The following is a 26,166-nucleotide window of genomic DNA, read 5'->3' as shown; positions in this document are numbered from 1 at the left end:
AAATAAGTACTACAGATGCCTACAGAGCTGGGTTTTTAATCTCACTAAATACCCAGAAACTCAGAAAAGATTTGGAGCAGAAACAATCAAATGTAAATACCCTACCACATCCACCAAGAGCTTAGGGGTAGGGAAAACTGGCTTTCATTTCACTAAAAAGGTAAAAGACAAAAGTTATTTTCTACATACCTTGAAAAAAGTGTTTATAGATAACTTATCTTGAAAACCAAATCAACCATAATTCTATAATCTCAGATAAAATAAATGTGTAGGATATTTTGTGAATCTCTCATTCAACTTGTAAAACTTTGTTTTTTGTCATTTAAAGAACACTTTAAAAAGGTACCAATATGTCTCTTCCATATGTAGTTTTTAATAGCTTTTAATCCTTCTGTTATTGAAAAAAGTGGCATTGTGAAATTAAAACAGGTAGATTTTTATGGTGTGGGGAAGGAAAAATAATTTTCCCTCTACCCTTCTACATTCTTGGCTGAGACATGCCCTGTAACAAAAGAGAGATTAAGAGGAGAAAAACAGATTTAATTTAACTTTGTACATGGGGTGAGCCCAAAGATAAGAGACCTTCCGACAGTCAGGCTATTGAGGTTTACATGCCATCCTGAGCTAAGGAGAAGGAAGTAGGGGTCTGGGACTTCAAAAGGGAAGAAAACAATTCACAGAAATATGGGAAGAGCAAATGTTTGGTAAACTACCATGCCATGCATTTAAGTCTATTTTTAAATTTTTTCTTACAGTTTTATTGAGATATATTTGATGTACAGCACTGTATAAGTTTAAGGTGGACAGCATAATGATTTGTCACACATACAGCATGAATTGATTATCACAATAAGTTTCGTGAACACCCATTATCTCATATAGATAAAAAATTAACGAAATAAAATTTTCCTGTGATGAGAACTCTTAGAATTCACTCTCTTAACTTTCATATATAACATACAGCAGTGTTAATTATATTTTCATGATGTACATTATATCCCTAGTACAAACTGGAAGTTTGTACCTTTGACTGCCTTCACCCAATTCCCTCTCCTCCCAACCCCACCTCTGGTAACCACAAAGCTGATCTTTTTTTCTATGAGTTTGTTTGTTTTTGAAGTATAATTGACCTAAAACATTATGTTACACAACATAGTGATTTGGTATTTCTATACATTTCAAACTGATGACCACTGTAAGTCTTGTTATGTCTGTTACTATACAAAGATCTTACACAATTATTGATGATATTCCCCATACTGTACATTTCATACTTGTGAATTACTTATTTTGCAACTTGAATTTTGTACCCTTAATCTCCCTCACCTATTTCTTTCTTCTCCTCTCACCCCTTTCATCAGGCAACCACCTGTTTATTTATTTATTTTTTATTTTTTATTTTTTTTTAACATCTTTATTGGAGTATAACTGTTTTACAATAGTGTGTTAGTTTCTCCTTTACAACAAAGTGAATCAGTTATACATATACATATGTTCCCATATCTCTTCCCTCTTGTGTCTCCCTCCCTATCCCACCCCTCTCATGGTCACAAAGCACAGAGGCGATCTCCCTGTGCTATGCGGCAGCTGACAAAGTTTTGAGCAGATCACTCTGATTCCTCGGTGGAGAACAATGGGAAAGAGCCAGCGCTGCTGGGAGACGCCCTTCTGTGTCTGATGAGAAGTGAGTGTAGCTGTGACTCAGGTGGTGAGGCTACGGGCAGGAGTGGATGCATTAGATCTCTAAGGTCCTGGGAGTTTCAAAAGTATGTGAAAAGACAAAGGAAAGTCATTTGATGAGTAATGGAAGAAATACTGAAGAGAAACTGGGACCGATTAGGATTTTCTTTTGGTACGTGGCATGAAGCCTAGTTTTTAATGTGAGGTTTCTAATCTCTAATGCACAAGAGGCAAAATGTTATAATCCAATTTAGGAAACCTGGAAAAAAATATCTAACTCAAATCAGTTTATATCCAGCAACCTATTATACTGAGAAATTAAGATGGATGTTCTTTTTAGACAGTTAATTTTAAATATCTTATATCATTAGGCCAAGGAAGATATATTGTTGTATTTGTAGCAATAGTTTAATTGGAATACTTAATCAGAATTCCAGATCCTTTTTTTGGAATTCTTTTCTTACAGCGTGATACTAGGATACAATTGGTGAAATTACTCTTATTTGACCCATAACGTTAAGTAAAGTGCAGAGCTGAGAAGCCTGTATAAATTGGTCTACAGGGTGCTGACATGTGTTCTCCATGCCATCTAAGTTGTTTAGAGTTTTGTTAATTAAGCCACAGTAAGAATAGCAGCAACAACAAAATGACTTGTGCTTTGGGGGTTTTTTCCTAAGTGTAAAGACATTTTTTCTTAATAAAAAAGTGTGTGCTGCGGCTGACAAGTCATCACTCAGTTCCTGCACTGTGCCTTTAAGAAGACTATCTTTCTTTTCTTTCTTTCTTTCTTTCTTTCTCTTTTCTTTCTTTCTTCCTTTCTCTTTCTCTCTCTCTTTCTTCCTCCCTCCCTTCCTTCCTTTCTTTCTTGTTTTTTTTTTCTTTCTTTTGTTAAGACATGGAACTGATTCCAGGACTGTCAGGGGGACGATGGGCATGTTCTATTTCTTTCTAGAAAACTCCAAGGTCATCCTCTCTTTTCCAGGCTTTAATTTAAAATGTGTCTGTTGAAAACATAAGCTGTTTTATTATTTCTTCTTTTTTGTCTTTTTTACATTTTTTTTTGGCTGCACCGTACAGCTTGTGGGATTTTAGTTCCCCGACCAAGGATCAAACCTGGACCCCCGGCAGCGAGAGCGAAGAGTCCTAACCACTGGACTGACCGGGAATTCCCTTTTTCGTCATTTTTGAAATGCACATATTGTCATCCTCCCCGCCCCTCCCGTCTCCCGCCCACAGCAGATTGCTTTTGCTATTTGGGGTCTTTTGTGTTTCCATACAAATTGTGAAATTTTTTTTTCTAGTTCTGTAAAAAATGCTAGTGGTAGTTTGATAGGGATTGCATTGAATCTGTAGATTGCTTTGGGTAGTAGAGTCATTTTCACAATGTTGATTCTTCCAATCCAAGAACATGGTATATTTCTCCACCTATTTGTATCATCTTTAATTTCTTTCATCAGTGTCTTATAGTTTTCTGCATACAAGTCTTTTGTCTCCTTAGGTAGGTTTATTCCTAGATATTTTATTTTTGAAATATAAATTTTCTTTCCCTGCTGATCTTCAGAAAATCTCTTTTAAAATTCTACTAGTCAGCTAAATCTTTTAAGTTAGTAAGTTAGAAATGTTTTAATATCCTCAGCTGGAAAACACAATTAGATAATCCATTATTAAATGTCCTATTTCTATTTTATGGTAAATAATAACCACAGCACTATGGAAGGTGAAGAGTCCTTGGAATCAGAATCATCTGAATTTGAAAGCTAAATACATCACTTACTGGGTATCTGGCGCATTATTTCACATCCCTAAACCTAATTTCCCTCATTTACATGAGGTAAAATTAAAAAAAAGAGGTAAAAGCTCATAATGTGTTATTAAGAATAGAAATAATTTGTGTAAACTATCTAGCAAAATGGCTAAGATGTAGTAGGTACTCATTATTTATTGAGTCACAACCATTTGGCAGTTATTGAGAGGGCAAAATGGATATTACTATTTTAATTTGTTTAACTATGAATTGCTTAGCACTGTTGTGACAGGTAGAGATTGTACAAGTGTGGGTTTCTGTTGAAAAATACAAGTTATGAAATTAAACTATGCTTTTCCAGTTATGTCCAAGGTAGAGTAATTGAGAAGATTTACACCCCCACTAGAAATCTTGAAAAACAAATACAATATGTGAAACAATCATTTTCAAGACACTGGATATTGGGCAAAGAAGGACAGTTATCCCTGAAAAAAGGGAAGCAAATAAGGGGAGTTCTATGATTGCCCTATGTTTCTACCTTGGGAATTTCTAGTTCATAGTTCTGGGTGGTGAAACCCAGGTGACTCCCAGTGTTGAGGAAACAGAGCTAAGGTTTTGTGGAGAGCAAGGCACCTTGAGTTTGCAGGACAGAGTACTGGTGAGAGGACAGCTGCCCAGAGACAGAACTCCAGAGACCTGCAGATGGTTTCCCTCAAGCATTCAGCTGAGTACTGATCAGCATATGCATGTGAGGAAACTACCCAAGGCAGGGAAAGAACTAACAGGGAGTAGGGCTGGGAAAAGTACCATCCCCACCAGCCAGACTGAAAAATCATATGATTAGCAGGGTATTGAGTCCAGTAGTCAATAATTTTTACCTTAGTAGGGAAATAATTAGTCCTGGACTAAGCACTGCTCTAGTCCTGCTGAACAATTCTTAAAAGCCAGATGTAAAAGGAAGAAAATATTTCCAAGTAACTTAACTTTGTACTGCAGCAAATCGCAAAAATATTTGTAGAAGTGCAAAATGTCCAGCACTTAACAAAGTAAAATTTACAATGCCTGACATTTCAATAACAAGAGAAAGAAATACAAAAAGGATCTAGAGCTAACACCTATTAGAATAATCAGGAAAAAATAAGTTATAACTTTTTTCCATATATTAAAAAAAAGTTGAAGCCAGGAATGCAAAACCAAAACCAACAACAAAAAAATCTACCCTCTAGAGATGAAAAGTACGAAGTGCGAATATACTAGATATGGTTATTGTCAGATTAGATAATGCAGAAGAAAAGATCAGTAAGTTTTAAGACGTTAACAGTAGAAGCTATACAAAATGAAAATCAAACGGAATGGAGAATCAGGAAAAGTGAATAGAGCATGATGTGTGAAACAATTTTTGGCAGCCTAATACATGTTTAATTCGGGTTCATAAAGGTAGGGAACAGAAAAAAATATTTGAAAAAATAAAGGCTGAAATTTTTCCAAATTTGGACGAAACTATAAATCCACAGAATTATTGAAGCACAAGCATAAGAAACTAAGAAAACTATGTCACGATATATAATAATCACATTGCACAAAAACAGTGGTAAAGAGAAAATCTTAAAAGTGGTGAGGGGGCGGGGTTGGAGGGAAACATGTTCACAGAAATAAAGATAACAGCTGACAGCTTGTCCGAACAAAAAATGCAAGGGAAAATACAGTGGAGCAACATCTTCAAAGTACTGGAAAAAAAACCCCAAAACTCATCAACCAAGAATTCTATAGACCACTAATGATGATCAGATTGGATTAAAAAGCAACACCCAATCTTATTCTGCTTACAAGAAAAGGACTTCAAATATACAAACAGAAATAGATAAAAGTAGAATGACAGAACAAGATAGAGCATCTAACACTAAGCAAAAGGAAGCTGGATTAGCTATATTAATATCAGCACAAAGTAGATTACTGAGTGAAGAATATAAAGGCATGAAGAATGTCATTTAATAATTAGAAAGAAGTCAATTTGTGAAGAGGTCATAATAAATCCTAAATATTGATACACATAATAAAAGAGTTTCAAAGTATATGTTACAAAGCTGATAAAACTGCTAGAAGAAATAGACAAGTCCAAGTATAGTCAGAGGTTTCAATACCCCTCTCTCAATAATTAATAGAACAAACTAGACAGAATAGCAATAAGAATATGAAAGACTTAATACTATCAATCAACTTGGCTTAATTAATAGCTATAGAATCCATACTCAAAAACAGCAGAATATATATTCTTTACAGGCACACATGGAATATTTCCAAGATAGAATGTATTCTTGGCCATAAAACAGGTCTCATTAAAAATTTAAAAAATTGAGTAATAAACACATGTTCTTTCATCTTTGTGAAATTAAATCTGAAATCAATAACATAGATACCTGGGAAATATCCAATATTTGGAAACAAATTAACACATTCTAGATAACCTATGATTCAGAGAAAAAATTAAAAAGAACATCAAGAAGTATTCTAAATTTAATAAATGTGTGAACACAACATATGAAAATTGGCAGGTGATGCTAAAGTAGAACTTGGGGTGTTTACAGAAACACCTGTATTAGGAAAGGAGAAAGGAATCAAATTTATTATGTCAGATCCTACCTTAAGAAATTAGAAAAAGAAAAGCAAATTAAACCCAAAGTAAGTAGAAGAAAGGAAACAATGAGTAGAACAGTTATCAATGAAATATAAGAGAGGAAATATTAGAGACTATCAATGAACCCCAAAGTTGGTTTTTTGAGAAAATAAAATTGATAAACATTTAACTAGACTAATCAGAAAAAAAGTAGAAAGGATAAATTATCAATATCAGAAATAAGAAAGATTAAATACCCTACAGAATTTGAAGATATTAAAGAATTCTAAAGGAATATTGACAATCTTATGATTACAAATTCAGAAACTTAGATGAAATGGTATATTCCTTGAAGACACAAATTTCCAATGATAACTCAAGATGAAATAACCCAATCACCCTACATCTATTAAATAAATTTGTGTTAAAAACCTTTCCACAGAGAAACCTGCAGCTCATAAAACTCCTTAAGTCATTGGTGAATTCTGCCAAACATATAAGGGAAAATTAATACTAATTCTACACAAACTTTTCCAGAAAATTAAAAAGAGAGACTATTTTCCTAACTCATTCTATGTGGTAAGCAATACATTGATACCCAAACCTAACAAAGACATTATAAGAACAGAAATCTACAGATTAATATGCCTCATAAACTTATATAAAAAAATTTAAACACAAATTTAGCAAATAAAATCCAACAACATTTAAAAAGGATAGTACTTCATGACCAAATGAAGTTTATCTTAGAAATGGAAGGTTGGCTTAATATTTAAAAATAATCAGTGTAATTCACTATATTTATAATTATGAAAGAAAATCCAATGATCATCTCTATAGATACTGAAAAACTCTTAACAAAACTCCGTCTCCATCCCTGATAAAATCTCTTGGCAAAGTAGGAATAGAAAGGGAGTTCCTCAGACTGATATAGGCATCTGTGAAATAGCTACAGGTATAAGCACATTTAATTGGGAAAGACTGAATGAGTTTTATTCCATATCTGAAAAGCACAAGGATGTATGGTTTTAGCACTTCTATTCAATACCGTATAAGATATTCTAGCAAGTGTAATAAGATAGAAAAAGAGAACTAAAAGACATTCAGATTGGTAAGAAAGGAATGGAACTGCCTGTCTTTGCTGGTAATGTGCTTGTCTATGTAGAAATTCCAATGGAATCTACAATACAAAAAAACAAAAAACTAAAACTAGATTTAATAATTGAGTTTAACAATGTTTCAGGATCCAAAATCCATATACAACTATCAATTTTATTTCTATATGTTAGCAAAAGATTTTAAAAAATGTATACTAACTACAGTAGCATTAAAAAAATAAAATACTTTGGAATAAAACTGACCAAAACACTGCCGAGAGAAATTAAAGAACTAAATAAATAGACATAATCATGTTCATAAATTGGGAGACTCAATACTGATAAAATGTCAATTCTCCTCAAATTGATGTAAAATATTCAACGTAATGCCAATCAAAACAGACTTTTTCTTTTGTAGAAACTGATAAACTGATACTAAAATTCAGAAAGAAATGCAAAGGAACTAGAATAGCCAAAATAACCTTAGTGGAACAGAATGGAGAGTTCAGAAATAGATGAAAATGTATATAGGCATAAATAGACAACTGATTTTCAGCAAATGTACAAATACAGTTCAGTGGAGAAAAAATAGTCTTTTTAACAAATGGTATTAAAACAACTGGATATCCATATTAAAAAAAAATTCAATTCCTTGCATCATATTCACAGTATAATGCAAAATGAATCATCATCCTAAATGTCAAATCTAAAATATTTCTAGTAGAAAACAGGAAAAATGCTTTTGACTCTGGGTTAGGCCAAGATTTCTTCGTTACAACAGTAAAAGCAAAATTTATAAAAGAAAACTCTGATAAATTGGAATTTGTCATAATTAAAAACTTTTGCTCTTCAAATGACACTGTTAAGGGGATGAAAAGACATACCACAGACTGGAAGAAAATATTTGCAAATCGTATGTCTAATAAAGAACTTGTCTCTAGAACATATAAAGAACTCTGGAAATTCAATAATACAGAAACAAAAACCTAACTTTAAAAAATTGGCAAATGATTTGAACAGACATTTCTCTAAAGCAGATATACAGATGGAAAATTAGCATATGAAAAGATGCTCAACATCACTAGCCATTAGAAAAATGCAATTTAAAACCATAATAGAATAATAATACACTTCTATTAGAGTAGCCAAAATTAAACAGGACTGATGATCCCAAGCACTGGTGACAGGTACAGGAATTGGCTTCTCGCACATTTTTGATGGAAATTTCAAATAATACAGCCACTCTGAAATAGTTTGCCATTAAAGAAAAAATAGTGAAATATACACATACCATATGATCTAGTATTCCACTTGTAGGTATTTTCACAACAGAAAATAAAGCATATATCCATAAAAAGACTTGTGCGAGAATGTTTGACAGCTTTATTTGTAATAATCAAAAACTGGAAACAGTCCAATGTCCATCAACAAGTGAATGGATAAATTATATGGTGGTATATCTATATAATTGAGTACCATTCGGAAATAAAGAAGGAATGAACTAGGATACACGCTACATGGATGAATTTCAAAATAATCATGCTGAATGAAAATTCAGACAAGAGAGTACATATTGGACAATTACATGTATACCAAGTTCTAAGAAATTCAAATTTATGTATAATGACAGAAAGCAGAACAGAGGTTGCCTGGGATGGGATGGGGCAGAGAACAGCTAAAGGGAAGGATTACAAAGGAACATGAGGAAAGTTTTGGGAGTGATAGGTATGGGCACTTTCCCGACTATAATAATAGTTTCACAGGTATACATCTGTCGAAACATCAAATTGTACACTTAAAAAATGTGGAGTTCATTTTATGTCAGTTAGACCTTGACACAGCTATTTAAAGGGATTAAAATATTCTTAAATATACTTATGACTTATAAAATGTTAATTGTTATCATAACTTAAATTCAGAAAATAATTTACTTGAAACAATCACTTCATAGTAGAAAGTGTCTCACGTTGCCTTTCCTTTCATGACCGTGCCTTCCTTAGTGACTTTTGCTGCCTTTAAAAATCAGTTGAATTTCGTTCTCAATGATCATGACTTTGTTATTAAGAAATCTCTTTGGGTGTGACCATTCTTGACAGCTTACCTTGAATATCATCTTCCTGGTATGTCCCACCTACATCACTTCGAGGACCTGGGGGACCTGCATTTGCCCCTATTGGGGTTTACCATTCCTGGATCCTCTCCAACCTAAGTGCCCTTGCTTTGACTCCAGGGCATTTTGTGTCTAACCCTTCCTTTCCAGCCTTGTCTTACTTCTTGTCCTGGTATACCATTATCTCCGATACCACTGACTAACAGTTATTCACCTTTTACTCCCCTAGCTTCCCCCAACACACACATCCTTTATTTGAAAGAGAACAGACTCTCTAACAGACACCTGCGAAGTCCATGGTTCTCAAACTTTAAGCATCAGAATCACCTAGAAGGCTTGTTAAGGCACAGAATGTTGGGTCCCACTCCCAGAATTTCTGATTCTGTAGATTTGGGATGGGCTCAGAAATGTGCATTTCTGACTGGTTTCTAGATAATGGTGATGTTGCTGGCCCAGGGCTACTTTGAGAACAACTGGTTAGACGCTATGGCTTTGAAGTTGGATAGAGCATGGTTCAAATCCCAGCTGTATATCTGACGGTAATTTATATACTTTAGTCTCAGTTTTCTCCCCTGCAATAAATGAAAGCTAGTGCTACTCTTAGTAGTTAGGTTAATTATTATTATTAGATCAGTCATTGAGGAAACATATGAAAAAGGCAACTATTTCCCTCAACCATCAGCAGACATGTCGGTTCATTTCAACCTCCCAGTGTTCATGGCTCCCTCTCTCATCCTAAAGGCACCTGTGTCAGGCGTTCTCTCTTTCTCTGGTCCAGTACCTTCCTACGGTTTCCCTGTTATCCCGGGTTTACTCTTCCGCACATTTAAACCAACTGGGCCTATGTTTGATGATCTAGTCATCTGATAAACCCAAGAAAAATATATGTAACTTAATTGGTGTCATTAATACCTGATGTACTAGCTATTTTTCTCAAGTTTTTAGTGACATTCAATATGAAAATTTTAAAAATAAAAGAAATTATGAGCATGAAATTATGTATGAATGTGCATGCGGACATGTACGTTGGCGGGCTAGAAGTGGCACTATTTTTGATGGGTTGAACAGCTTTCAGTACATCTCAGATGACATTGCATGGTGGCTGATTACTTCACTGAGCTTAGGGACCTGACAATTGCATTTACTGGGAGTTAAAACAGAATCCAGTTAAGTTTTTTGCCATCCACCTGGCTTGAGAGGCTCGCGTGCCCTCCTCTACACTACAAAGGAAGTTTTCTTCCTTTGCTGCTGCTTACTGTCATCTATCTCCATTCTTAAAGAAATCATCAAATCAAATCAAAGCGGGTAGGATAAAACAGACACTGAGAATCCCACATCTTAAACACAGGCCGTCAGCCCCTAGTTCCCTGCATCTTACCTCTGTTTTAAATCCCAACACAGAAAGTTGGAGTGAGCAGGCTTTTAAGATTTGGCTACAACACTGCCAACTATTTTGTTATTTAATGTTGGAAACTAACTGAGCTTAGCCTTCCAGAAGGCAGGTATGTTGCTTTATGGACCTTTCTGCAGAATGCATAAAAGTGATGGGTGAAAGGAGGAGAGGACTCAGGCCTGGCTAGTTACTACCCTGACCAGCAGCAGCATTTATGGCTGCTCTTTGCCATCACCTTGTACAAACGAAGCTAGTGTAAGCAAAATAAGTATGCATGCAGGAACTTCCCGTTTCCTTTTTCTCAATTGAGGGGCATCCAACCATAAATATGTTTCAAAGGAGGTTTAATATTTCTGATAGTTTGATTTGAAGCAGCTCAGAGCTACATTTAAACATCAGAGGTCTTACTGCGAGGGCTTCCCACCTCAGCCTCAGCCATCCTTAGAGAGTTTCCCAATCACTGTATGCCAGAAAAGATATTGGTTAGCAAGTTTCCTTTGTCCCTGTTTTATGCCGTATTTCTGATATCTTTTTCGGTTGCACAGTTTGATTTCTAAAATTAAATATTAGCCCCTGCAATCAGTTCTCCCTCTGCCTTGATATCAAGTCCCATTTTCCGACTCTGTTTACCAAATACTGACAAATCACATATTCAGTCAATGCTCGAGGCTTCCTTAACTTGTAAATAGTCCAATCCCTATTGTTAGATGAAATATATCATTGTAGATAATACTGGCTAAAGCATTACATTAATTTTGCACTGAAGTGACTCATACGTTACATGCAGTCATTTCTTAAGAAACAGAAGCTTTAGGTGTCCCTAGCAAGGTTATAAAGCAGTAAAATATCAAGCTGACTCAGTTTCCCCTGGAAATCAGTTTGTCTCTACTAGATCACCTTGATATGCCTCCTATCAGTATATGTACCACTAATTCTAGTGGTAAATTAAAGCAAACTTAATTAGGAAAAAATCTGATAAGCACCCTCCTTCCCACCACACAATGCCTCCCAAGCTCTCCATTTGAAAGCTCTTCTCTGTGAAATAGAAGACTGAGACTTTTCAAAAGCGAAGCTAAAAGAACTCAAAGAATCAATTTTCATATTTAATTTTGGCTCTTCCAGAGGCACAATACAGGTGTGCATTCATTCATTTATTCACAAACATATATTTGCACCTACAATGTGTTGTAGGTAGTAGGAATACAACAGTGAACAAAAGAGACAAAAATCTTTGCACGAACTTTGTACTTCTGTGAGCAGAGGAGACAAGCAACTAAATAAGTAAAATATATACTATTCAGGTGGCAGTAGGTGTGACAGAGAACTAAAAATCAGAGGCCAGGACTGGGAAGTGGTGACTTGGGGTCACCACTTGGTTACCTCTCAGCTCATTGCACCATATGGAGATCAGAGTCCCGGGGATGAGGGGTGACTTGGTGGTCCTGGCTCCTGGTGGGGTCTGAGCTAAGCAGGGAGAAATCAGTCCTATGTGTCTCAAGCCCGACGAGGAGGATGAGGCTGTGACTGCTGGGCAGGAAGGTGTTAGGATCTTTTCAAGAGGACCCAGAATTCTGGATCCCGTCTTTACCAGCGACGTGGGATGTAGAATCCCAAGAAGTTTGGTCTTATCTGTAAGAAAGGGAATCTGTGCCTCAGAGACGAGTTAGATGCTGTTAGATGCTCTTGCTTCAGACCTCTGAAACTTTTGAGGAAGATAGAACAATACCTTCCTCGAGGCCTCCCAGGCTCATCTTGCCCAGTGCTTTAGAAGACATTCAAATTCAAAGCAGCTCAAGGAACACAGTTTGCATGGCAACCTTGTTTTGTTTTTGTCTGACTGCACAAGGTTTACATTAGTAATTAGTGAAGGGGAAAAGGGGTGCTGGTGGATGGACATGGCTTTTCCTGCATCTGAAAAGCCTGAGTTTCTACATGGCAAAGACATGAGGTAAAGGAGGGAACACAACTTTCTAACGCGTCTACCTCAGGAGGGAGGTTTGGATGAAGGGAAACTCTGCCTTACCTTGTGCCTTCATCATCGGTAGTGACCCATTGGTCCCTGGGTGCCTCTGAGAGCTACACGGATGCCTGGACTGTGTGAACAAGAGCTTGGGGGCCATTATGGAACGGCAGCTGTATATCCCTGACATGAGCAGCTGTGTTGCTCCCTCAGGGAGGCTCTCCCATGGCCAACGACTCAAGCCTCCCTTAGATAAGACTTGGCAAGACCAAATGCCTTGGCTTTCCCGTCAGACCCCACCCCATTCAATTCACTCTTAGAATCAAATCCAACTCCTAAGGATTGTATAGATGAAGCTAGTGTAAGCAAAATAAGTATGCATGCAAGAACTTCCCATTTTCCTTTTCTCATTTGAGGGGCATCCAACTATAAATATGTTAGTGATCCCAGTTGCCCTTTAGCCATCATCCACAGTTCAGAGGTGTTTTATTAGAGATTACTGTATACAATCCTAGAAGTCAGCACTATTCTATAAAAACATAGTTGAAGAGAGGCTCAAGAATAAGAGAGAAGGTGGGGTTAAGAATAGAAATGCATGGGCACTTTGGGGAGATTTATTCAACCCTCTGCCAACCTACTGTTTTTGAACCAGATTATCTGTGGGATTATCTGAATGTGTAAGAATGAGACATTCAGTACATGTGTGTGCATTACCCTTCTTCGGGGCCCGTAGGCTCCCTTTGGGGTGGTGCGCTGAACATCAGAGTAGTACATGGCACTTGAAGGAGTGAGGTCTACTTCTTAACAAGTCTCTTCTCAACTACGAGTGTGTGCTTTGTGGGAGGACCAGAACCAACATTCTAGATGATTACATAGGGAAAAAATAGTCCCTAAGCATTTTCTATATGTTGAGGAGAAAAAAGAGAAAAGTTCTCATTTTTGCAGATGTTGGCCTTCTTCCCTTCATTTTCTGAAGGACTGGGGGGCCCCGATAATTAAGTAGAGATGCATTTAGCAGGAAATGAATGTGGCATTAATTTTCATTGTGTCAACTTTGTAAAATAATCTTTTTGAAATCTAATTTGCTGATGAATTGAGAGGGAATCCTGTTGGTTTAAGACAACATAAATAAAAATATTTCCTTTCATACTTTGGAGGAAGCTTTATGAAAGCAATAGGAAATTGTGGCTCATTAAAATAGCTATTTATAATTACTCTGTTTTGACATCTACTTTATACAAATATGATAATTCTGACTTTCAGTTATGAAGTCAATGAAATGCAGGCTTTGAAACTGCCCTTCATAGGGTATGCTTTCATCACAAATTATTTCAGGGGGTCTGTAGCCAATGGATATGTGCAAGTGCCAGAAAATTTTTCATCTTCAGTGTGTTTGTTTAATGTCTGTGTTTCATTTGTTACTAATTGTCTCCCTAAGAGGAAGTGAGAAAATATCAAATTAAGGTGAAAGACTTGCATCTAATTTTCAAACTTAAAAGGCTGATTTTGCAAAATAGCTTCATGAAAATGTAAATGCATAGACTTAAGTGAATATTTTAACAATTACCCTAATAGGTACATAAAATGGGCAATGATGTTTTCCAAATTCTTTACAAAGAATCTCACAGTTAAAGGATTTGAAAGTCAAGTGGTAGAATTATTAGTTGGTTAATTAACTATGGAGTACAAATTATAACAAGGAATCAGTGCAATTTCTACTAAGTGGCAAGTCATTGATTATTAAATCATAAAAATAGAAAAATTTTTACATTATCTTTTTAAAGAATTTTTCTATTTTCTCCTTTAAATAGTAATTTTTTTTTTGCGGTACGTGGGCCTCTCACTGTTGTAGCCTCGCGTTACGGAGTCTGTTTCGGACGCGCAGGCTCAGCGGCCATGGCTCACGGGCCCAGCCGCTCCGCGGCACGTGGAATCTTCCCGGACCGGGGCACAAACCCGTGTCCCCTGCATCGGCAGGCAGACTCTCAACCACTGCGCCACCAGGCGCCACCAGGGAAGCCCCCTAAACAGTAATTTTAAATCACAGGGATGATGCAGATTTGTTGTAGGAAATTTAGAAACTAGGGGCTAGCAAAGGGAAAAAAGGTAAAAATCATTCATTAGCCTACTACTATTCAGAATTATGTGCCATTAACATTTTGAAGTATTTTCTTCCAGTGTTTTTCTATACATACATTTTCTTTTTAACAAAATTATTTTAAAAATAGTGCTTTCTGGCCTACTAGTTTAATTTAATAATATACTCTGAACATGAATTTTTGTTTGTTTGTTTTTTGTGGAGATGTCCTTAAGTTTTTTTCCATGACATCATTTGTAATAATTTTTTAGTAGTTAGTCCATGTAGATATACTATGGGTTTTTAAACAACCTCCTTATTGTCAAATATTTAGGTTTCAGGTTTTCCAAGGTTTTGCTGTTATAAACAGCTCTGTAATAAATACCTCTCTATATAACATGTTTATATTCTTATCTGATTATTTATTTTTGATCAATTTCTGGAAGGCACATTGCTGGATCAAAGGTCCACACACTTTTACTGCCCTTCAGAGAAGATATGTTGGTTTACACTCTCATCAGTAGTGCTTGAGAGTGCCTGTTGCATCTTACCTTTCCAAAGTTAATTTAGTAAGAAATTTAGGGATAAAATTATATGTTATCTAATTTGAATTTGAATTTTGCCTTTTATAAATTCTTTATTTGCATTTATGTTTAGGAAGACCATCCTGATCCTAAGAGTAAGCTAATGTTTACGTTAAAAACAAATCCCTTTAGGATCTCATTGTTTAGATTTAGATCTTTAATCCAACTGATAGTTACTTTTGTATAATGGGTAATACAGGAATGTAATTTCACTTTTATAAAAAATGATTAACCTTTATTTTTAGAATAACACATTCTTTCATCAGATACTTGGATGTCACCTTAATTGTATGCTAAATTGTGATACAAATGTGATTTACTTTCTGATTTTCTGTTCTATTTATCGATTTATTTTTGTTCCACTATCACACTGTTTAAAACTATTATACCTTTGCATATTATTTTAATATATCTGGTAGATTGAATTCCCCAAACTTACCAAGTACATTCTTTTTTTTAAAAAAAATTTATTTATTTGTTGTTTGTTTGTTTTTTGTGGAGATGTCCTTAAGTTTTTTTCCATGACATCATCTGTAATAATTTTTTAGTAGTTAGTCCATGTAGATATACTATGGTTTTTTAAACAACCTCCTTATTGTCAAATATTTAGGTTTCAGGTTTTCCAAGGTTTTGCTGTTATAAACAGCTCTGTAATAAATACCTCTCTATATAACATGTTTATATTCTTATCTGATTATTTATTTTTGATCAATTTCTGGAAGGCACATTGCTGGATCAAAGGTCCACACACTTTTACTGCCCTTCAGAGAAGATATGTTGGTTTACACTCTCATCAGTAGTGCTTGAGAGTGCCTGTTGCATCTTACCTTTCCAAAGTTAATTTAGTAAGAAATTTAGGGATAAAATTATATGTTATCTAATTTGAATTTGAATTTTGCCTTTTATAAATTCTTTATTTGCATTTATGTTTAGGAAGACCATCCTGATCCTAAGAGTAAGCTAATGTTTACGTTAAAAACAAATCCCTTTAGGATCTCATTGTTTAGATTTAGATCTTTAATCCAACTGATAGTTACTTTTGTATAATGGGTAATACAGGAATGTAATTTCACTTTTATAAAAAATGATTAACCTTTATTTTTAGAATAACACATTCTTTCATCAGATACTTGGATGTCACCTTAATTGTATGCTAAATTGTGATACAAATGTGATTTACTTTCTGATTTTCTGTTCTATTTATCGATTTATTTTTGTTCCACTATCACACTGTTTAAAACTATTATACCTTTGCATATTATTTTAATATATCTGGTAGATTGAATTCCCCAAACTTACCAAGTACATTCTTTTTTTAAAAAAAATTTATTTATTTGTTTATTTTTGGCTGCATTTGGTCTTCGTTGCTGCATGGGGGCTTTCTCTACTTCCGGTGAGCGGGGGCTACTCTTCGTTGTGGTGCATGTGCTTCTCATTGTGGTGGCTTTTCCTGTTGTGGAGCTCCAGCTCTAGGCGCGCACGGGCTTCAGTAGCTGTGGCACATGGGCTCACCAGTTAGTTGTGGCGCACGGGCCTAGCTGCCCCGTGGCATGTTGGATCTTCCTGGACCAGGGATCGAACCCGCGTCTCCTGCACTGGCAGGCAGATTCCCAGCCACTGCACCACCACGGAAGCCCACCAAGTACATTCTTTTTCATGTATTTAAATTTTCCAACTTTTGCCAACTTACAAAAGAAAATTACATTATATATATCTGGTAGATTGAATTCCCCAAACTTACCAAGTACATTCTTTTTTTAAAAAAAATTTATTTATTTGTTTATTTTTGGCTGCATTTGGTCTTCGTTGCTGCATGGGGGCTTTCTCTACTTCCGGTGAGCGGGGGCTACTCTTCGTTGTGGTGCATGTGCTTCTCATTGTGGTGGCTTTTCCTGTTGTGGAGCTCCAGCTCTAGGCGCGCACGGGCTTCAGTAGCTGTGGCACATGGGCTCACCAGTTAGTTGTGGCGCACGGGCCTAGCTGCCCCGTGGCATGTTGGATCTTCCTGGACCAGGGATCGAACCCACGTCCCCTGCACTGGCAGGCAGATTCCCAGCCACTGCGCCACCACGGAAGCCCACCAAGTACATTCTTTTTCATGTATTTAAATTTTCCAACTTTTGCCAACTTACAAAAGAAAATTACATTATATGGAAAATTTGATAGATTTCCATTTATCATTAGAAAAATAGCATTCTAACAAATTTCAGCTTTCACATTTAGAAATCAGTTATGGCTCCTTACTATTTAAAAAATTAGTTCTTAGTAACGTTTTGTGACTTTTTAATCTCTCTCTCTATATGTATATCCTCCACACATTAATATCTATTTTAATGTTTTTAAGTAGCCTATTATCTGTTGATTCTGAGTAGATTTCTATTAGTTTCACAGTTTTGAGCCATTTGAAATTAGTTTAAAATGTATTATATGAGATGAAAAACATAAAGGTAAATAGAAGCTAATAAAATTATAAATCAATAAAAATATTTGAGTATTTAAAGAAAGAAATTATCTCTTTTTTGACTATCAACTAATAGAATGTTTCTTTTTCATGTATTTAAATTTTCCAACTTTTGCCAACTTACAAAAGAAAATTACATTATATGGAAAATTTGATAGATTTCCATTTATCATTAGAAAAATAGCATTCTAACAAATTTCAGCTTTCACATTTAGAAATCAGTTATGGCTCCTTACTATTTAAAAAATTAGTTCTTAGTAACGTTTTGTGACTTTTTAATCTCTCTCTCTATATGTATATCCTCCACACATTAATATCTATTTTAATGTTTTTAAGTAGCCTATTATCTGTTGATTCTGAGTAGATTTCTATTAGTTTCACAGTTTTGAGCCATTTGAAATTAGTTTAAAATGTATTATATGAGATGAAAAACATAAAGGTAAATAGAAGCTAATAAAATTATAAATCAATAAAAATATTTGAGTATTTAAAGAAAGAAATTATCTCTTTTTTGACTATCAACTAATAGAATGTTAAAAAGAAATTTAAATCTATAGTTATTTTTTACAAATTTTCTGATTATTCTTTATTAGTAGTAAACCTGAAGTACAACATAGAAGATGAACAACATTATTTGTCATTTCACACATCTGTAAATAGAAGTGGGATTGCTGAGATAAAAGATATATGTACTTTAATTTTGACATATATTGTCACATTAACGTTTTGTGACTTTTTAATCTCTCTCTCTATATGTATATCCTCCACACATTAATATCTATTTTAATGTTTTTAAGTAGCCTATTATCTGTTGATTCTGAGTAGATTTCTATTAGTTTCACAGTTTTGAGCCATTTGAAATTAGTTTAAAATGTATTATATGAGATGAAAAACATAAAGGTAAATAGAAGCTAATAAAATTATAAATCAATAAAAATATTTGAGTATTTAAAGAAAGAAATTCTCTTTTTTGACTATCAACTAATAGAATCTTAAAAAGAAATTTAAATCTATAGTTATTTTTTACAAATTTTCTGATTATTCTTTATTAGTAGTAAACCTGAAGTACAACATAGAAGCTGAACAACATTATTTGTCATTTCACACATCTGTAAATAGAAGTGGAATTGCTGAGATAAAAGATATATGTACTTTAATTTTGACATATATTGTCAAATTTCCTTCCATGGGGATTGTACCAATTCATACATTCACCAGTGATGTGAAAGACTGCCTGTTTTACCACAGATATCAACAACAAAGTAGATTATTAAATTATAGGATATTTGGCCAATCCACAAGTAAAAAAACTGGCATCAAATTTTAATTTGCATTTTCCGTTTAGCAATTTTTTGTATGTTTTAGGAAATTTTGTTTTTTGTGGAATAACTTTTGAAGTTCTTTGCCCATTTTTAAGATTGAGTTGTTGATCTTTTTCCTTATTAGTTTCAAAGAGATCTTTATCTATGAGAGACATTAACCCTTTGCGATATAAGATTATTTTTCCCTTAGTTTTTTGTTTACAGTGGTGTTTTGTTTGCTTTGTGGAGATTTTTTTGTTTGTTTTTAAAATCTAGCCACTTCAGGATTAAAAATCAAATGTCTAGGTTTTCTTGTACTGTTTGGGAAAATAGCTTATATTTAAATCTTTGTTGAATTGAAAGTTTTCTTGAATTATGAAATAATGTAGGACTTTTAAATTATTATTATTATTTTTTACACGGGCCTCTCACTGTTGTGGCCTCTCCCGTTGCGGAGCACAGGCTCTGGACGCGCAGGCTCAGCGGCCATGGCTCACGGGCCTAGCCTCTCCGCGGCATGCGGGATCTTCCCGGACCGGGGCACGAACCCGTGTCCCTTGCATCGGCAGGCGGACTCTCAACCACTGCGCCACCAGGGAAGCCCTAAAATTATTTTTTTCAGACAACTATCCAGTTGTCCCAACACCATTTCTTCTACAAATTAACTTTCCCCCATTGATTTGAAATGCTATTTTATCTATCATGTATCAATTTTCATATGTATGTTAGGTCTGTTTATGAAGTTTCTTATATTCCATTGATATCTCTGCATCATGTTCCAATGCCACAATTTTATTTTCATAATATATGTACCTATCCGTATATATATATATAAATATATATATATATCGAGAGAGAGAGAGAGCGAGCTCTATATTCTCATTTTGTACCCTGCTATATTTCTAAATTTTCGTTATAGCAGTTTTTAGTCTATAGTCTTGGGTTTTTCAAGTATACTCACATATAATATGCAAATGGTAGTAGTTTTGGCTCCCAATTTTTCTCCTCTGAATTCTTTCTTTTCTAATTATACTAGCTAGTTCATATCTACAATCTGAAATTTTGAGTAATAGTGGACAGCCTTGTCTTATTCCTGACTTTATCAAGAATGCCTTTAATGTGTACCTATTAAGCATGATTCTGTCTTTTGGGGCTGAGGTAAATATATTTTATATCCACTTAGTCTTATTTTATCAAGAATTTTAGCCATCTTTATATATGTGTGTGTATATTTATATAGAAATAATATGATTTTCTCTTGAATTTAGTAATAAGATAAATTATATTAATATAGAGTTCCTAATTTTGAACTATCTTTGTAAACTCCACTTTGTCAGAATGCACAATTATTTTAACCTACTGCTAAATTCTGTTTGCTAACACAAATATACAATCCCTTTCCCACAGTCTCTGAAAACCCAATGTCTTTTCACAATTTTGATACCAAAACTCAGCTGAGATTAAAACCTGACCTGAGACGATGGGAGACTCTATATTTATTCCATCTCCTTAGTATAATTATCATATATTTTGTGGCAGAAGGGTTCATGTGACTGATTGAAGAATGCTGCTCTAGACCCATTGGGTGATATAACATATGATCAGGGATTTTGTATTTCAATAGATCCCTTTTACTTTTTCTTAGTTTGTAATCTTTGGTTTGTATCGGTATTGTACTTCAGAAAAAAACTGTTCTTGTCTCTCCTCTGGAAGAGTTTAAATGACATTAGAATTATCTTTTCTTTAAAGGTTTGATAGAACCTTTTAACTTATAAAAAATAGTTTTTTGAAAATTCATTCAGTAAAGAGGCCCATGAAATAAAAAGTCAAAGTTCTTTGCTTCTACCTTCTCACTTCTACTCGTTAGTTACTCTTCTGATCACTGGATAACTGCTAAAAATTTGGCATGTATTCTTACAGAACTTTCCCTATGCTACATACAAACATAATAAAGAAGGGTTTAAAAAATAAAAAGCAAATTTGTTAGTGAGGTTGAATAATTTTTTATATTTTTTGAACATTTCTATTTTGTTTGCGAACTGCCTGTTTGTGTACTTTTCTGCTGTTTTTATTATCAATCTGTAATGATTTAATATTTTAAAGAGATTAACTCTTGTCTCCCCTACTTTTACCTTTACATTTTTATTCCCTATAAGTAATCATTGAATCATTGTTAATATTCCATTGTGTATCCACACTTGGTTCTTTTCCTATGTACATATAAATGTAATATCTATCTATTTAAAATTATATATAAGTTAAAAATAAAAATGTCTTATATATCCCTTAAAATGTACAAATTATATATAGAACACATTATTATGTATAAAATATTTGTAGTCTACTATACACTCCTTGCTTATTTTACACAGCGGTGAAAAATGTTAGTAGGATCTTTTTAAAGGCTGCAATATATTTTCACTACTCCATTGAAGTATTATTACATTTTTCCGACCTTTATGCACTTAAAATGCAGTGGAAATTTAGTGTATGAATGTGGGACAAAGTACAAAAAGTAGAACTGCTGACTTTAAATTTCTTAAAAGTTGTTCCAACATTTTCTCAACTCTTAGTATCTTTGCTGATTTGAGGTATCATCAATCTCAAATTATGATCAATGCAATATTAGTATCTCATTGTTTTAATTTCAATCACCCTGATCCCTTGTGAGGTTAAGTGTATTTTCATATATTTATTAGACATTTGGTTTTCTTCTCTGAATTTTCTTTGTATACCCTTTGCCTATTTTCTTCCCTGTGGAATTATTTTTCTCTCTTATTTATTTCAAGGGGCTCTTTGTATATTATATGTGTCAACACAAAGCAGCGTTTTACCCAAGCACCTTTAGAAGGCGTTGGATGGCTCTAAAGTCCTGTCTCTTATTTGTGCACTTCCCATCCCTTTGCTGTCTTCTTTCCATTTACCTTTTGGCTAGTCTATTTCCTTCTTTATTTGTATCACTACTAAACTGGAAGAGAGTAAGGGATATGAAATTAAATATTTGAACAGGGCTTATGACAACTTCAGTTTAGTTGAAAAGGATATGTAAACTCCTCACTTAATGTGCATGGACGATTTTGTGGGTGATTCCTCTCTATTTCAATTTTTCATGAAGTGACTTTTTTTCCGAACCATGAATAATGACTGACTATATATTCTGACGAAAACAGAGAACTCACTGACATACTGACAGATGAAATGTGAAAAAAAAAAATGCAGTTAGTCATTTGGATGATCTAATGATCAAATATTTCACTAGTTAAATGAATGGTCAGTTACTGAATATTTGAAATATTTACATGACACTCCAAAATAGAAATATTTTCTTTAAGTAGGTGCTGTGCTAACCTATTTTTCATATTATAAAAGCAGAAAACCATAAAGAATATTAATTCCCATGGAAAGGACTGGAGCTGAAATATAGGCCAAAGTAACACAGTCTTGGAGGAAGAAAAACAATCTAGAAATGTTAAATCTTTCAGGAAGGCATTTGAATTGCTAGCTCATGAAGATGTATAGAGAAGGAAGAAGCAGATGCTTAATAAAATTGTTGAAAACAATAAATTCCTATATCAATCACCATAATCCTCCCCCAATAAAAAATTACTTTCCTCCTTCTCCTCCTGTTTTGTGTATGCCCAGCCATTCACATCTTTCCTTAACGTTTCTATTGTATTTTATTCAGATTAAATTAATAGACTTTTCTTGGTGCTAAACTAACTTTAATAAGAATGGAGTATTTTTAATGGCTTGGCTATATTTATTGATAACCACTGGAAAATCTTGCTTGAGGTAACCATTGAGACCAATAAATTAAAAATTTTCTTTCTTTTTTTTTACATTAGAGAAAAATTTTAGAAGTATAAGTCTTTATATTTATTCTTACAAATTATATTATGGAAATAAAGAGGCTATCATTATCTAGGGATCAGATTACCTTGCACTTTATAATATTAAAAATACTTATTTGTAAGGGCAATTGTTACATTTTTATTGGTAAACTATTGTTTTCTGGGAAAAATTCATATACCTACATATATATCATGTACTTCCTTTTTTTTTTCTTGCTCTAATCTGAGAACAAAGATTTTGATATTAGCTGAATACTGTTTGTGGTAGATTCTATTGCTTTAAACTTTCATTTTATATCTTTAATGTCTCTTGCTCTTGGCAAATTATAATTCAGGAAGGCAGAAAAATCAATCTTAGTATGAAGAAAGAGTTTGGCAGCCAAGATAGTCCGCATTTGTGCAAACTAAATTTTTTCAACATTTATGAAGATTTAAGAAAATATAGAAAATATTATAGGACTGTTTACAAATTAGGATCTATTGCCTGTACCTTGAATCCTCAGGGTAGATGTTTATCTTCCTGTTGTTTTTTTTTTTTTCAAAATCTAAGAAAATAGTACAATGCTTTAAAAGTAGTTTACACTATACTGGGCAAATGAATCTTGTCATTTAGAATCAGATAGTCTTATCATGTGTTGGAAATTTAAGAAATTGTTCTAGTTATATTCTGTCAGAGTAAACATCTATTTCCCCCCTGGCTCTTCTGCACATGGGTCATCTGTTTCTGTTTTCTGAACTAAGAATGAGAGTCAGCAAGCATTGCGGCTCAGTCTGCTCACTCAAAAATACTGGTACGTGGTCATAAGGATTCTCCAGCAGTCCTCAATATGCTCTTCTTTGACAATGATTATACTTTACTTTTGGGGCATAAGTGACTAATTAGTGGCGTTTAATAATAAAAAAGATAACATGTCATAATGTTATATTACATCCAGAATTAGTCTTTGGGCTAATTTTAATTCAGGTTAATTTTCCTTATTTAAAAAAGAAAAGAGGTTGCTTGGAAATGGCAAAAGGGAACAGAAGTGATTGTTTTGTAGTGCTTCATGAACAAAAAATTGGAAAACCTAACTAATATATTTTGTTCTCTCAACATATGTTTTTCAGGAATACTAATGGGTTACTAATTAATTACCTAATTAATCGAACAATTAAAGTTCATTCATTACATATTTTTGTACAAAGAGAGTTTCATTCTAGGACAGATTTCTACTCTGGCATGTGACAGAAACAGGATAATCTTGGGTGACATAAAATTCAGTGTAACTAGTTTGTAGTGGCTGATTTAACATTTGACATAGACATCAACTCTGGATATACTATTGGTTTGGGTGGGGAGTACCTAGAATGACGTGCCAGATGCATGTGTAAAACCTGTATTCTAAATATACAGTCTAGCATGCTTTAATTCTCTGAGTATTCTGAGTATGTCCAGATGAGAGTTTTTAACTTTCAGTATAGTTTTGTTTACCCTAAATGTGTAACATAGCCAACCAGGGCCTTCCAGGGAAGACAAGATCCTCAAGGACCTGTTTAGACAGTTGATTCTAGAAAAAAATGGTCTTTAGTCAAAGACTTGTCAATCCTATTTTTAAAGATTGATTAGGTAGCTGATTTTTTCTTCCTTCTGTCCTTGGAGAAAATGAAAAATAACAGGTGCTCTTCTACTTTAGACTAACCATTCATATACTTTACGACAGTTAGGTCTCCCTGGAGCCTTCTCTTTTCCAGGACAAATTATGCAAACTCCTTCAGTCTGTCCTCATAGGTCCTATTTTTCAACCATTAAATCATCTTATTTTTCTTCCCTGTATCTTTTCCAGTTTCTTCAATATCCTTTTAAAAATATAAAGTCTTAAATTTGATATCTTTGCATATATTAGATCGGCCTGAACTTCAGGAGGATATTTATCTCCACCTTCTAAGTCAGAGATATGCTCACTATGACACACGTCAGTTGGGTGAGAGGGATAAGAAGAAAAAGAGAAGCCAGGTGTGCAGTAATATTAGACTCGAGAGATTTACACAATCAGAAATAATAAAAACTGTGCATGAAGAAATGTCATAAGGGTTCTTTATAAGTCATTTGAGAAGATACCAAAACACTACAAGTATTATAAAAACAATCAGAGTTGCTTGTGTTTTTTCTTTGGCTAAATAACCTGATACCTCTTTTCACTAATAATAATTCTGCAAGAGAAAAAGATTAGTAGGTGATCTCACATAATGCCAAATTCTGGACCAAAAAAAATGTGTAATAGAGAAGATGAGAGCTGCTAATTCAAGGAAAGGCATATAGGGATTCAGCATTACAGTGACCTCAGCTTAATTAAGAGCTAGAACTACTTTTTCAAGCATATATTAATGCCAAGTGGGGGCATTTGTGGAATGTTACACAGTGAAGCTTTATTGTTTGGTTGGCATATGACCAGTAGCAAGAGTGTGATTTTGACTTTGCTGATATGCTGTCCTGGGTTAATGGCATTGCATTGTCTTCTCTGCAGCCTCACTTGGATTTTGGGTGATTGGCATGCCATAGTCATTTCAACCTCTCCATCCTATGAGGGCCAAAAGGAACCCATAAATTTATAAGCCAAGATCCCCTCTATAGCAATTACTCTGAGAGCAGATTTCCATTGTAATAAAAACCTAGAATAAAAGCCCTAAACTTTCTAGTCTTCCTTATTTCAACTTCAGTGTATGAGTAATTGGATTCTGTAATTCTTTGATAACTTTAAGCCTAAAGTCTTATCTATGCCCAAAGCAAAATACCTGGCATTTATCCTACTCTCTATCCTGGGTTATGCACTAGGAACCGCTTCATAGCCTCCACAAGAGAGAAATTCAGTCACTATAAAAAGATGGTACTGCGTTCTTTCCAAAATTCTCCGTATAGATCAACAATAAATAATAGGGACCACAACAAAGTCAGCTTATAAGAGCTTTAATTCTCCAGATGGAAAGCTTCACGATTCACCCATTGCTGGCTTATTTTCACTTTAAGATGGGATAAAAATATTAATTGGCCATGCCCACATTGAAAAACCACAGGCAGATCTTAGAGGGCTTTTGCATTGAATGGTGTGCAGTGGTGGAATATCTGTATTTTGCACTAACCCCTCTTTGAAAGCTAATGCAGTATGGTCTTACCATTTTTGCAGACAGGACAACATTGTTCTGGTTCATAGACTGGGTTGACACACTCAGGAACTGCGCAGTCTGCTACAACACAGTGAACTTCATTGCTGGGCTCACAGCGACACCATTCACATGGAGAGGGCTAGGAACAAATCT

General features: G+C 34.4%; 1 protein-coding gene across 1 annotated transcript in view; it reads right to left on the bottom strand.

Annotated features, from left to right (window-relative positions):
- The window catches only part of VWC2L (von Willebrand factor C domain containing 2 like), a 160,163-nt gene that overhangs the window by 110,717 nt on the left and 23,280 nt on the right, over positions 1–26,166 (bottom strand). Inside the window, exon 2 of the mRNA XM_007111235.1 lies at positions 26,023–26,152. Within this exon, the coding sequence (XP_007111297.1) occupies positions 26,023–26,152 (130 nt within the window). The remainder of the gene's footprint in view (positions 1–26,022; positions 26,153–26,166) is intronic.

The sequence above is a fragment of the Physeter macrocephalus genome, chromosome 2 (assembly GCF_002837175.3).
Source record: "Physeter macrocephalus isolate SW-GA chromosome 2, ASM283717v5, whole genome shotgun sequence".
NCBI lineage: Eukaryota > Metazoa > Chordata > Mammalia > Artiodactyla > Physeteridae > Physeter > Physeter macrocephalus.
The sequence above is the reverse complement of the archived record's forward strand: the minus strand, read 5'-3'. Positions and strand labels throughout refer to the sequence as shown.